At 35.9% G+C, this 15,413-nt stretch overlaps 1 protein-coding gene across 1 annotated transcript; it reads right to left on the bottom strand.

Moving 5' to 3' along the window:
* Positions 1 to 4,127: 4,127 nt before the first annotated feature.
* Positions 4,128 to 10,829, bottom strand: LOC139735273 (probable tRNA(His) guanylyltransferase). Its single transcript, XM_071646028.1, has 6 exons — positions 10,726 to 10,829; positions 9,417 to 9,593; positions 8,536 to 8,705; positions 7,489 to 7,577; positions 6,564 to 6,675; positions 4,128 to 4,507 (listed from the first exon to the last, which is right to left on the bottom strand). Exons 1-6 carry the CDS (start codon positions 10,827 to 10,829, stop codon positions 4,368 to 4,370), a joined length of 792 nt encoding a protein of 263 aa, XP_071502129.1. The 3' UTR covers positions 4,128 to 4,367.
* Between the last annotated feature and the right edge of the window lie 4,584 nt (positions 10,830 to 15,413).

Raw genomic sequence — 15,413 nt, 5'->3', positions numbered from 1 at the left:
TATCGTCAATCACTCTTTCATCATGTTAGCAAAACAAAAATACATGTATATTGAATTTAAAAAAATGTTCTCATTATAATGTTTTCCATACATGATATCCATGTACAGTGTTGTGGTCTTCTCATCCAGTGATGGCTGTACCAAAACATTTACTCATAACTTTTGAACGTATTGTCTAATTTTCCTCAAACTTTGCTTTTATGTTCCGATATTAAACGCATTGCTGCATTCCCTAAATATACACACACTTAGGCCTGTGTAATAAATTTAATAGATATTATCTGTACCATTCTTATAAAATTAAATGGGAATAGCATAAGCAATCATTACATCATCACTTGTTGTGATATATATATATATATATATATATATATATATATGAAGAGTTTGTTTGCAATACCGATAAGTCCATATTTGCCAAATGGAGATATTTGCGATTAAAGGTCAAGAAAAATTGTGAGAATAATAAGAAAATTTGTGTTTCTTCTGACCATAACTTTAAAAATACACCTTTTTATGTAGTGACCAATGTATCATTTAAAAGGTATTATTTAGTACTTTAAGACAGATATCGTACTTCAAACTCTTCAAAAATGGACTTATCGGTTTTTGCAAACAAACCCTTCATATCTCAGTAAGCACTGTTTTACCAGCGATAACTTGACACTGATAACAGGTAATCATGAGCAAATGAACATAATAAATGAATATAATAATACAATACCACAAAAACAATGTAAAACAAAGAGACCCTAATAAAAAGTGTGTCTCTGTGACTCATTTTTCATTAGGATTGCTTTGTTTTGGATATCTCAGCCATTTCAAAACAATCATCATTTCTCTTAGAATTATATGCTCTTCCATATTTTGCATGAGGTTTCTCACTATCTCAAAATAGGAAAAAAAAAATCACCAACAAGAAACATTGGAACCATGAAGACCCATCTCAACCAAAACTGTACCATCCCTTTGACATAGGATCCCTTACAGAAAATGTTGATGGTTCTGGTCTACTCACAGAAACTTTGATTTGTACATTAAAGTTGGGTGTGTCAAAAATAACATCACTACAGTAATCCGGTAAAAACTGGGTACCTGCATGACTGGTACAGCGTAGATTGGTTAGTACAACCTATCAGTGTAAAGGTATGTATATGATATGAAATAAAGGAGAGTACATTCTAATGGAGACTGGTTAGTACAACGTATCAGTGTGCAGAAGCGGATCGGGGGGGGGGGGGGTTGGGGGGTTGCAACCCCCCCCCCCCAAAAAAAAAAAAATCAGGGGACCATTTTTTTTTTAATCTTATTTTTTTTTAACTTGTAATTTTATTTTTTTTCTATTTATGTATTGCACACGGCAATGACCTCTATACCAAAAATAGTGGTGTTTTAGATGCAAGAAAACGCCATTGTCACACACAGATTTTCAAAAATTTTCCCTACTGTGGGAGGGGGGACACCCCCCTCCCACCCCCTCCCCCCCCCCCACCCCTTTATAAAAAGCTACATCCGCCCCTGGTGTGACAAAAGTAGGTCTATGAAAAAATCAAGATGATTCTTGACTAGAACTGAGTTGCTAAAATCTGCATCAACCTTTGCATTTCACACCCTGCCATCATATTCCAAATATCTCTTGCTAGTTTTTGCATACACAACGCGCATCACACAAAGACACACACAGTAAAACTTACACATAATCATGTCCCAAGAAGGTAGATAAATACATTACAGAAAGTGTCTAAGTTCACGCCTATTCTTATTCTGAGTGCTTTATGCTGTCACTGTTATTACATTCTTCATCTTCTTCATCTTCATCATCATCTTCATCTTTATCTTCACCTGCATCATCATCATCATCACCATCATCACCATCATCACCATCATTTTTATCTTCATTTGCATCATCATCACCTTCTTCTTCTTTCTGTCTTTCTTTTCTTTTTCTTCTTCTTCTCTCTCTTCTCCTCCTCCTTCTTCTTCCTTTTCTCCTCCTCCTCCTCCTGGTATCACTATTTCAAGACATCTCATCTATAAATAACTGCAGTAAACATCCACTGCATGAATTTACAGCAAGTTACATCTTAATACAGAAAGTAACAACCACTTCAAGGATGAGCTGAGGCAACAACTTGGTCACTTTGAGCATTAAATCCTGCATTTTTAATTCATTCAAATGTTCTCACAAATATGATCAATAGTAATCATACGCGAGAACCACAAAAAAGTATTAAGAAAATGGGCAAAATTGGTCCAGAGAAAGTGAATGTATACACATGTATACTCTCAGTAGCAAATCAACATTGAAGAAGTCTTCAAAATTCCATATGAATGTATTTATTAGGTCCACATCAATTTAATGTTATGTCATAAACTTGCAATGAAATCTAAATAACTTTAAAAAACTAACTGCTTTTTAATGGAAGCATGGAAAAATCACCATGATTATAATTTCATGAGTACTGCGGAGAGCTCAGATCACTGGGAACATAATCCTAGAAAATAAAGTATTGTTCAATCCCTAATGAACTATGATCAAGGAAAATTTCCTATCATATGAAATAATAAATCAATTCAAAGCATGCTTCATTAGCCTTATTAAAACTCAATTGTAATTTGCTAAAGAAAAAAAAAATGACCTTCATTTTAATACTAGTACTTCAGCTGACAGTTTACCCATGGCTGTTTAAATGCAACCCCATGCCATCCACGTTTACGTGTAACCCGTTATAAAGACTTACGACAAATTACATCTATGATCTGTCAATTAAAGGCATAATTTACCATTTGCAGATGAAACAAAAACCCAGCATTAGTGCTTCAAAATAGTTCTCAAATGCGAGTTAGGGATAGAAACAACCAATGTAAAAATTTGAACCAGTATAGTCGATGTCAAGTATTGTTAAATATACAAACTGTGAACAATAGTTATAATAAAAATGTTTTCAGATTAAAACGTCTACAGTTATGGTTTAATGAGAAAAATAGTGATATATACTTATATTTTAGACTTTACTGCAAAAATTTAATATGGTAGGATGTTTTGTGATACAACTGACCAACACATATGCACCAAAAGTGATACCTTGAAAAAAAATTTAAATCACTGCTCCCGAAGTTAAACAGGACCTTTAAACTATAGAAATGATTGCAATCTTCTTGATAGTTCTGTGACATGGCATTCTGATTTTTAAACCAATTATGGCATACATGCTCTAGAGCAGCCACATTAAATTAGCAACTGAATTACAAGGGACATTAACATATTTGCCAAAGTCTGAGTTGCACATCTCTACACATGCATTTCTTACCAGAGCCAGAATTTTGGAAATGCACATGTTCACCATTATTGTCAAACAAACAATGGGTGATGTGTATGGAACCAAGTAGTTCCATGACAGCTATTGCAAATCAGTTTAAAGCTTTTCATACGTAGTCTTGTAATCCTCAAGTTTATTATTTGCGTAACTGTTTATGTGATTATTAGCCTGTAGATACTCCATGATATTCCTATCACACTCTATCTGTGTACTAAATAAGAAAAATTCTGGAGGAAAAAAAAAATATCAAGGTCATCACTCATAGCGCAAACATTTCAGAATTTGACCGTGACTACCAAACTTAATTTAAGATTGACAAATTGTAATCACTGAAGTGCCAAAAAGCAGTTAGATGAGCACACATTGTGAGTTACTACAAAAAAAAAACAACAAGAAGACAAATTTCATGATTGGCTTCAGTCTTTAATCCTTGATTCTGATAGCAGGTACATTACCCTGTAATTCTATAACCATATACCATGTGTAATGCAACCTCCTATTCACATCCAATAATAATCCACCGATGCATATATTGCAACTGTGACTGACATCATTGAACATTACATGATTTACTCCCCTTTGAAGCCAGTGAGGTAAATTTTTAGAGAGAATCATGTTCTTTCAGTAATACATTGTATCAGCAACATCAAAGGGACAGAATGTGTGCTGTTCACAACATGATACTTATTTTTTATAAGGTTTTATTAGAACATGAACAAATGCATCACTCTCTCAAAAGTCTGTTGTCAACAACACATTTTCCTAAACACTGCCCTCTATCGGCCCTCTCTATGTAAATTCCTGTCTGCTTCAAGCTCTTCAATGCTCTTGATTCCTCCACAGCATTCTGTCTTCCATGGAATGCTCCTGATCATGAAGATTGGTCGCTGATGACAACAGGACTAAACTTCCAGTGCAGCTCTGATGCCTTTATATGATGCTTCATGTTTCTCATTTTCTTTGCTAATCACTTTTTTCAACACTCTTCCAGTGTCCATAGTCACAAAATCTACGTTCTATTTCCGCAGTGGAGTTCAGACTCAAGCGCTATCTGTTCTCACCAAGCAGTTCCGGATGGATGCTCCAAAAGTCGTCTCCGATGATGTCACCATTGTGCTTCTCAATTTTCCTTCTTTTCCTCGTTACCGTCCTCTCATGTTCTGTATCCCGACCACATGTCTCTTCTTCTTCCACCTAAAAGAAAGAGTTCAGAAGATTTCATCAAATCTTGAATAGAGAGGGAGACAAAAACAAGCTGAGGAGGATTTATCTTGTAAAATTATATCACTTAGTTATCAAATAATTGTGTTATACATTATACAAAAAACACCATCAAGACTAGTTTTTAACAATTTGTTTACAAATAACATTGATAAGACAGACATTACCACCACACTCAGGCATTCAAAGAAGTGAAAACATTCAAAGTAACTGAACAAAACATTCATGTGCTTCATCCATCCGTCCTTGATAATAACGAGACATAATCTTCCATTTCCGTTTTTCTACACTACAATCAATGCCAATTATACCCAAGAGATAACATTTCACTACAGTCAAGTTTGCTGTCAACCACAGAGTACTAAGCAAGTCTAAAAGGAAATGTAAAAGGAAGAGTACAATACTGTACGGACACCATAGGCGCCGGAAGTGGGGGGGCAGGGGGGGCGGCCGCCCCCCCAATCCAAAAAGTGGGGGGGCAAAACGCATTTTTGCCCCCCCACAAAGCCCCCCCCCCCCAAAAAAAAAATAATAATAATAATAAAAATAAATGAATAAACAAAGAAAATAAAATAAATATGTATATAAATGAATAAAAGGAAAAAAATATGGCTAAAAACGGCAGCTTTTGGACTGTAAAATGTCAAAATTTTCAAGCTCGCTCGCTTCGCTCGCTCGCATCCAGCAGTTGAGCCCGGTGCGCCTCCCCCTTAATTTCTAAAGCGAAAAACATAGCTACGACGGCAGTTGTTGGACTGTAGAATGTCAAAATTTTCAAGCTCGCTCGCTTCGCTCGCTCGCATTGAATCGTTATGCCATTCTGCTAATGTTGCTGACAGTAATTGCCAGTAGTTGCGCCCGATGCCCCCACCCCTTAATTTCCAAAGCGAAAGATAAATATAGCTACAAACGGGAGTTTTGGGACTGTAAAATGTCAAAATTTTCAAGCTCGCTCGCTTTGCTCGCTCGCATTGAATCCTTATGCCATTCTCCTAATGTTGCTTCCAGTAATTGCCAGCAGTTGCGCTCGATGCACCGCCCCATTAATTTCCAAAGTGAAAGATATAGCTACAAACCCCAGTTTGGGGACTGTAGAATGTCAAAATTTTCAAGCTTGCTCGCTTCGCTAGCTCGCATTGAATCGTTATGCCATTCTCCTAATGTTGCTGCCAATAATTGCCAGCAGTTGCGCCCGTTGCGCCCCCATTTATTTCCAAAGCGAAATATATAGCTACAATTAAAACTCCAGTTTTGGAACTGTAGAATATCAAAATTTTCAAGCTCGCTCGCTTCGCTCGCTCGCATTTTATTGTTATGCCATTCACCTTATGTTGCTGACAGTATATAATTTGTCGATCGTTTCACACCGTCATTCCATAATCCATGTAAGGAAAACTTACAATGTTCCTCAATGACTGCGTTGTTGAATCTATCACATTCCGTAATGTATTGTAGTCCCATTATTGCTCACGCACAAGCATACAGACCGTCAAAATTACTTAATGGTCCCCCCCCCCCATGTTTCGACCCACCGTACGCCACTTTACATATATATATATATATATATATATATATATATATATATATATATATATATATATATCTATATATAATAGATGTGTGTGCGTGTGTGTGTGTGTGTGTGTGTGTGTATGTGTATATTGTGTAACATATGCATGGTCTAATCTTGAGCCCCCTCCAATGTTTGCCCCCCCCCAATCCAAAACTGCTTCCGGCGCGCCTGACGGACACAGATGTCACTATTCCGTGTAAACATGGAAGAACAATAACTACATCATTGTACCAACTTGCCATGCAAACAACGAATATCTGAGACCCTACAAGAGATGAAACAGTACAGCTTGGGAATCATTAGCATTGTACTCAACACCCTCATGTGTTTGCTATTCTGCAGTCAACAGAATGATCCTTCATTCTTATCAACCTCACACAGAAAACGGGTATTTCCCACCTTTCGACACATCCTCACAGCAAATCATCGATCTAGAGAGAGTTCTGTACTCACCGTGGTCCAAATAAGAGTGGTTCCTTTGCGGAATAGTTCTGGAATGTTGTTGTAGTTGATGCCAAATTGAGAGAAGAGCAGTTCATTCTTCTCCCCAGCCACAGTACCCTGTCAACATGGGAGCACAGTTGATGCAGTTGTGGGTCCATTATTCTCTTGTGCAAAGTACAATGGTCTCTTGATACCAACATTGCTTTTACAACATAGAACATTTAAAACTTTGCCTAATACAGTGGACTCCCCTTATAATGAGGTCCTCAGGACCGGCAGTTTTCTTTCCTTATATCGAAATTTTGTCATAACCAAACAAATAAACAATAGAAAAGCATAGAGCGGATATTGTTGCGACCTGAATTGTTACTTTGTTGTAACCGGAACTTCATTATAACCGTGTTTGTTATTTCGGGAGTGCACTGTATAGCTAGTGGGTTTACCAGTAAAACCAAACAAAAATTCTTAGTAATGGAGTATTGATCAACTCTTAATTCATCATCTTAACATTTAGGTAATTTTCTAGATACACATCTGCTGCAATTACAATGCTGGCCCTTTTTGGGTTTGAGGCTGCACTGACATATGCAAACAGGAATAGAAATGAATATGAAGACATTTGGATTTATCATATCTACATTGACAGTTGGACAACTACTGCATGCGCGAGGCTTTTATTTTTGCGAATTTCGCGAGTCAGGTGTTATTCGCGAAATTAAAGACACGCAAAAATAAGGACTCTGATCCTGATATGAATGTGACGCACATGTTCAATACAGTACTTCACGATCGCGAATTTAACCACTCGCGAAATCGTTGGAAGTCCCGATTCGCGAAAATTCAGATTCATTAAATATATGGCGTATACAGTATGTGGTGACAAATAGACATATAGATGCCCACATAAGTCTAACATAAATAGAATATTACCCTCAGTTTTTCCTCAGCCTCCTTTGGTGAGCAGCTCCCTTCCTGAACTAGAGTCCAGAAGCAAGTGTTGTACAAATTATTGATGTGACCTGAGCATGGATTGGAAAAAGACAACAACACTGCCATTAACAGTTTATCTGGTTACTTTCATCCACTGTAAAGCATGGCATGTATTGTTGCAGACACATGGATACGTTCTTGTGACCAGATCGTTTTGTATTAATTCAAGATGAATATGCTGATGATTGGATCAGTTGTATATGAACTGTAAAGATACGAGAACAATGAGAGCCACAGGCCCCAAATATTTGTGTTACTAATCATTTGTAGGTTGAGATAATGGGGAAAAAAACCAACCTACCCCAGCAATGAATACACAAGCATTTTAACATGATCTATGATTAACAACTTCACTGTACAGGCAGAGCTGCCAACTTTTGTAAAAGCCTTTCAGTACTTTGATGGCTGAAAATCAGTAATTTGCACCCTTTTTGAGTGAAAATCAGTAATCCTTAACAGTGTAATAGAATATATCACAGACAATGATTTCTAAAATCAGTAATTTGCTTGCAACCTTCAGTATTCTTCTCCAATTTCAGTAGAAATTACTGAAAATCAGTACTAGTTGGCAGCTCTGTACAGGTGATTCCCATTTACAATTATAGCAAAGTCCTTGGGACAGTCTGTTTTTTTTTTTTTTTTTTCTAATATCAAAATTTTGTAACAGCTGAACAGTAAAGTATGTATAGATTTATAGAAGATGATAATCTTAGGACCTGAATTGTTACTTCATTGTAATGAGAATTTTATCATTAAACCACATTCATCATAATCGGAGTGCACTGTTTTACCATTGAGAGGTTTTTCACTTCTTTGGCTCCACCATACAAGTGTTTACGTCTAAATTTCACTTGAAAAATAATCATCCATGTAAGAATTTGGAATTAAAAAAAAAAAATAACGTCTAGAAAATAGCTTGCTTTATCAACTTGCTTCTGATCCTGCTGTGTCAAATTTGACCCTTGGCATTCCATCGATAACACTTACAGTCTGCTTGTCTCCAGCTCAGGTAATCTCTGAGGTTCTTGTCCGAGGGATAGAGGACACACCTGCCATCAAAGGCCGGTGGGTAGTGGAGAGTCTTGTCGGGGAAGACCATTGGCCAGGAGAAGACAAAGGAGGCAGCAAAGAGGGATGAAATGGTGGTGGCCAATTTGCTGAAGAATGCAGAGGAGGTAAGAATATCAAAGCAAAATCTTCAATGATCAAGTAATCATTAGGCATCCAGCATGCAGTAACATCAATTTTACCATCTCCATGAAGTAGAATTAATGCTGATCGAAGTTGTCATAAATTTTGACATTTTAATATATTGACATAAGAAAACATCAGCAAAATCTTCAATGATCAAGTAATCATTGGGCATCCAGCATGAAGTGACATCAATTCTATCATCTCCATAAAGTATGATTGATTCTGATTGAAGATGTCATAAATTTTGATGAAATTATTGTGTATTGAAGAATAAGTAAATTTCAGATGAAAAAGCACCACATTTCGTTTTTTGATGAATTCTTATGCACAGAGTTAAACCAAGGAAAATAATTACTAATAAATGCAGGAAAACTGGAGAAAGGTGCCAGTATGGTGCTAGTATGATAATAATATGATTTTTTTTTTCCTGAAAACATATCAACTTACATAACAAAGTTTCACTTGATCTATGAAAACATCTTGCAATTTCAAACTATTTGCATTCACAAAAAACTTGATAAATGGATCAATACCGTGAATGTGCTGTAGAAGATGAGGTGATGTAAAATACTCTGTGAAACAACTTATAGTTCGTAAGAGTGCTATACAAATGTAATTATTGTAATGTATTGTATTATCAAAATTTGATTAATTTTGTACAACTGTAGATTTACCTTGCTCTCCTTCCGTATTGAGTTGTGTCCTTCTTGAGGACAAAGCTGTACTCATCACTCTGCCCATAGGCCAGAATAATGTCCTTGAATTCGGTCATCACACTGGACGCTGCCTTAGACATCAGCTGGAGTCCTGTAAGGTCATTTGGCTTCTTGAAGCCATGGACATCAGAGAATCTGTAAAAAGAACACATACAAAGAGCCACATGTGCTTAGATATGGCAAGGATCAAGAGTACACAACAAATATGCAGAAAACATTAAAACAAAAACAAAAACATGAGCAGAACAAATCATAATTAAACAATACATAAATGTGATCAAATGGAATACAAGAAGTAGAGAGAGCTCTAGAGAGAATGACAGAATAACTGATAAGACAATTTCAAACTGAGCTGTCTCAAAGCAGGAGAAATCACAGCATAGTCCAACTGCTGCCAAGAATGAATAACTGCAAGTGGTAATTCAAGCAGGGCCATCAATATGGATCAAATCTCTTGCAACAGCCTTTTCGCTCTTCTTACAAGAGTCTTTACATTAATCGAACTTATTTTCAAAGAAAATTACCATATCAAAGAATAAAACTTGGCACAACTAGTAGATGCAAATTTAGACAGGTTTTAAGGATTATTCCCTTGTGAACATCACTAGATAATCTCACACAGCATCCTCCAAGGGTAAGGGAAAAGGTGTTCCATAAAATCCTCATTTTGGGGAGTGCAAATGGACCCAATTGAGTTTTTGCTTCAAACTGAGAGAAATAATCATTTATTCATGCAGAGATAAAGAGGAATATTGAAGATACAAGAGACTGCAAAAGATCAGTGTGGGTAGAGGTTTCTGGTTACAAACACAAACCAAATAGCATCCCTATAAAAAATATAAGAAATATATGTACCCACAACAATTCAACGATAAACATGTCATCCCTTCTGCTGGTTTTGTGCTGACACATATGTACAGAATATGTGCCATGTAATTGATCCAGTAGAGTTATTAACTTTCAAACTTGCAGATTAAACATATGCAGTAAAATGAGTGTGGAAGATTGTGAATATATGTTTCTATTGGGATATGGGGAAACACTGTAACATGCAGATATCTGCACAATAACTGTCCATCAGAGAAACTTACTGAAAATTTTATCATCTTGTACATGCAATACATATCACAAGATTTCACAAGAATTAGAAACTTGGTAAATCTGCCTCCTTGAGCTAAAATGCTGATTGGTCAACCTGGCTGCTGGAAACTGTCTGCAAATGGGAGTATTGAAAAACAACCTGATTATCAGTTTAATTAGAACTTACTTGTGAAAATTCTTCCCATCAATCCTGACAACAATCCAACAGTTTGGTAGACACCGGTCCTGGGTCTCAAACTGACGAACATATTCAAATTTACTCTTTGCCATTGACAGATCTCAGCAACACAATTGGCCAACTCTGAAAAGAGGGGGAAACAAAAGGACGACTAGGTATGCTCCCATGAATCCCTGTAGATCATATATTTCTCAAATTATTGCAGATTTAAGTTTCAGTTTTCTTGGAAATGCCCTTATCTTTCTTTTCACCTAAGCTATACATGCTTTGCCCATGCATGTCTTCAGTGATCTGCAGATGTTTTATTCTATTCAGATACGTGATAGTCATTAACTTAATCAACATATGGAAAGCATGGATTTGGAACCTTAAATTAAAGGGACTGTATACTTTAGTGCGCTACTGGTTGAGGTGAGGATTGATCAGCTTGTAACATTTTGCAAGATATTTAGAAACCACTCTATGAAATGTTAAAGAGCTTACAATTCTAAGGGGAATTTAAAGTTTATTTGATGAAAAGAGGTTTTGAAATGACCGAGACATCTAAAAACAAGGTAAAACAAAGAGATCCTCATGAAAGTTGTGGCCTGTCGCATTTTATTAGGATTGTTTTTTTTGGATATCTCAGCCATCTCAAGGCCAATTTTAATTTTCATCACCTCAACCAGTACTATACAGTCCCTCTGAGAACACACTTTATTCAACTCGACGTAAATTATCTTGACGGTATTTCGAACCCTCGCCAGAAATGAGAAAATGTGAAATATTTGTGTCAAAGGAGAATTAAACATAAATTTGTAATCACACATGTAATCATTTTTTTTTAAAGTATAGAACGTCTATCTAACAGACACTAATTTAACTAATCTATCTAACAGACACTAATTTAACTAGACCTAGCATGCCATGGGCATGGCCATTTGTACGTAAATACTAACGCTAACGCCATGCATAACGGTTAGACTAGTTATAGAGCTAGCCACCGTTACTCGTCAGTACGTTTCTTTCAGACACAATGTAGGCCCTAACGTTAGAAACTAAACAGATACACTTTTACAGTTACAGTAGTACGTCTCGTCTGCTTGTTGTACGGATTTCACCATGTCAATCGATGAACTGCCATTACCACCAGTGCCAATCCCCTGACTCAGCTCTGGTCCTGGTAGTGGTCAACAAGGTCCAGGACTATCAGGTGGTGGAAGTTCTTGCTATGATATGCATTCAGTTCGTTATATACACGTCTTATTTGCTACCGGTGTAGTAGGCGATTATGTCCCCCCTGGAGAACCGGCGCTTTACTATGAACGGCCCACGATGCTAGCTAGATTTACACACATGTCATCCAACACCTCACCGTGCACGCGCAGCATGTGCATGCAGCAGACTACGCTTGCTCGTGTATCCTATGGTATCTTTAAATCGGAAGCACGGGGGAAACGAACACTTTTTTTTTTCAGTGATCTTTTTGAATTCCATTTCCTTTGAAAATATAACAGTTTAAAAAAAATACATACCTTCGACATAACATCTGTCATAAATGTTTCTACACGTATGATACATAATCCATAAGACAAGAATAATCATTCAATTCATTTTAAGGCAGAAATCAAACAAAAGAAAGAAAATAGGATGAATTATCCGGTCATTCCTTTTTAACTACAAAAAAAAAAAAAAAAAAATCATATGCAGTTGTAGGCAATTTATCCAAACACTAGAAAAACAGAAAATGGAATTTCTATTATATTAAAAGAACAATAGCAACATAAAAACACCCTAATTCCCACCTTTCCACCATATACCCAACCCCTCAAACCACTCATAACTCCCACCCCCCCACACACACACACACAAAGAAACCGTCCCTCTCATCTCCAAAACCACCTCCCCGCCCTCTACACCACATCCACATCCTTACCCGAGACAGACACACTCCCTCTCATCCACACACCCATTCACACACCCACCCTGCACACACATCCACTTAACACACACACACATCCACTTAAACACACATCCATACACCCACCCTACACACACATCCACTTAACACAAACACAATTATTTCTGCTCGCATTCAGAACATAAAATAATTATACTAATTATGCTTATGATTATGCTACATACAGACACATACATGCATATACACATAATATACATGTCCACATACCAGCATATATATTCTTATATACACAATACTTATCTCTGAACTAAAAAATATTTAAAGAAAAAAAAATGTCAGTGATCAAACACACACAAAAGGGGAGGAGTACGAGTGCATGGATAAACTAATCGTTTACAAATTATTCAAACATTCCCATTTCAGCAAATGCAAACCCGATTTATTTCTTCTGATGGCATTATCATTCTCTTCCTTTCGACATACAAATAAGTAATGTCTTTTCTTAATTCTGCCAATGTCGGTGTTATTGACTGACTGTGACCTCGCTTTATATAACATAAACTATAAGAATAAGAGTGTTGTACAATTTGATTCTGTGAGAAATTCCTTCTAAACCAATATGTACATCCCGCCAAACTAAATTACGTATCTTCTAACTGAAAGTACTAAATTAAATCATGCCATAAAGATTTAACTTTTTTGCAGTTCCAAAATAAATGCGAGTAAGTTTCAGAGCTTTTTCCACAAAAGGAACAAATTATCAGCCACGAAACCGAATTTTAGAAGCTGTTCCTCGGTATAAATCGCCCCGTATAGTAATTTATATTGAAATTCTCTTAGATCTCCAATTACAGTTGAAATTCTGATCCTTATAAAAATATCTCTCATACTTTTATCAGCGAAAACAAATTTTTGGTATCCATCTCTGTTTTCTAAACAGTAAGACTACTTTAAAAGAGACACGAAATGTGAATAAATCTTCCTGGATAATATCATTTTAAAATCTGTAATTTGTCCAAACAAAAAACTTTACAGGTATATTAAAATCATTCACATCTATACTTCATACCAATTGCATAAAATTCCATCATATTTCCCACTTTTCAAAATGGACTCACAAAGACTCAATATAGGCAATATTTTCACTTTGTATAAACCTAGACTTTGAAAATCACTAATTGGTCTTATGGATTGTTTATCAAATAATTGTTCTAAATGATAAACATTCCGCACATATAAATCTGCATTAAATGTCATTTTCCCTCTAAATAAAAAAATCTGTATTATTAAATATAATTGGATTAATTTTCCCTTCTTCAAAACTTCTGCATTGATCTTCCCAGGCAGCTAACATTTCTAAATAAAACGATGGTGCCTTATAAAGTGAAAGTTTTTTTTTTTGTCTCATAATTGCAAAGAAATAAAATTCTACTTCTTACTGCTTTGAAACTGTGATCAAAGTATACTTTCCAACTCATATTTCGTTCTCCATACAAAAGTCTTTTTACCCACATCACCCTCTGAGTTTTCACAAACAATTCAAAATTCATCATTCTCAATCCATCGTCATTGTAATCCTGATACATAATGGCTCGTTTGATGCGATCCTTGCCCTTCCATACAAAATAAAAACAACTTTTTTGAATTTCATCAAATAGCCATTTTGGAACAACAGAGGATGACGCCACATAAATCAATTTAGATAAAGCATAAGTTTTTTCCCCATAATGGTGAGATCTCTTTGCTTCCACCATCCCAAAAGTCTTTTAATTTTCTTAATATTTCTATATTATTAACTTCCTCCATTCTTTTCCTTTCTGAAGCAAATGTAATCCCTAAAATCTTAATTTCTGTAACTATACTTCCAAACTGAAATTGTGCTGCATTCTCTTCATCCTTATCAATAACCAAAGCCTGCGTTTTATCCATATTAACCTTTAAACCACTGACTTCCGAAAAAACATGAAATAAATTTTGTAATAATCTAACTGACTCTTTATCTCTTATGAAAATTGTCATATCATCAGCATACAGTATCTCATGCTTTACTTCAAAATCACCAAGATCAATTTCTCTCAAGGTAGTCTCATTTCTCAAAGCATGTGCCAAAATTTCAATGACTACTAAAAATAAATAAGGTGATAATGGGTCACCCTGACGCCGCACACCCCATTCTATTCTAAAATATCCGGTTGAAAACCCCTCATTCATTACACAGCTGCTAATATCAGTATAACATGTCTTTATCCAAGAACAAAAAGAAGGGCCAAATCCAAAACTTTTCAAAACGGTTAATAAAAACGAATGAGACACCGAGTCAAAGGCCTTCTCAAATTCAACAGCTATTAAAATAACAACGTATATGACAGACAGTGAAAAATCATATCGTCTATTAGTCGAATTGCTTCCCCAATATTTCTGTTTTCCATGTATCCAACTTGATCCATGTGTATTATCTCACTCAAAACTTGTTTCATTCTCTTCGCCAAAACCTTTGAAAGAATTTTATAATCCACATTCAAAAGTGTAATCGGTCTATAATTCTTAGAGGATCTTTGCCATCTTTTTCTATTAATGTAATGGTCCCTTGCTTCTGTGAGCACCCAATTAATGATAAATTACCCCTTATCGTACGCTTCATTCAATGCTTCAACTAACTGCCTGCCTAAATATGGCCCAAAAGTGATATAAAATTCAACCGAAAGCCCATCATTACCTGGAGCTTTATTATTTTCATTTCTTTTAAAACTTCATATCATTCATCTATAATAATCTT

This window comes from Diadema antillarum, unplaced genomic scaffold (assembly GCF_040938485.1).
Source record: "Diadema antillarum isolate AM-2024a unplaced genomic scaffold, OU_Dant_1.0 seq00000569_RagTag, whole genome shotgun sequence".
Classification (NCBI taxonomy): Eukaryota; Metazoa; Echinodermata; class Echinoidea; order Diadematoida; family Diadematidae; genus Diadema; species Diadema antillarum.
Note: the sequence above shows the minus strand (reverse complement) of the source record. Positions and strands in the feature narration are given on the sequence as shown.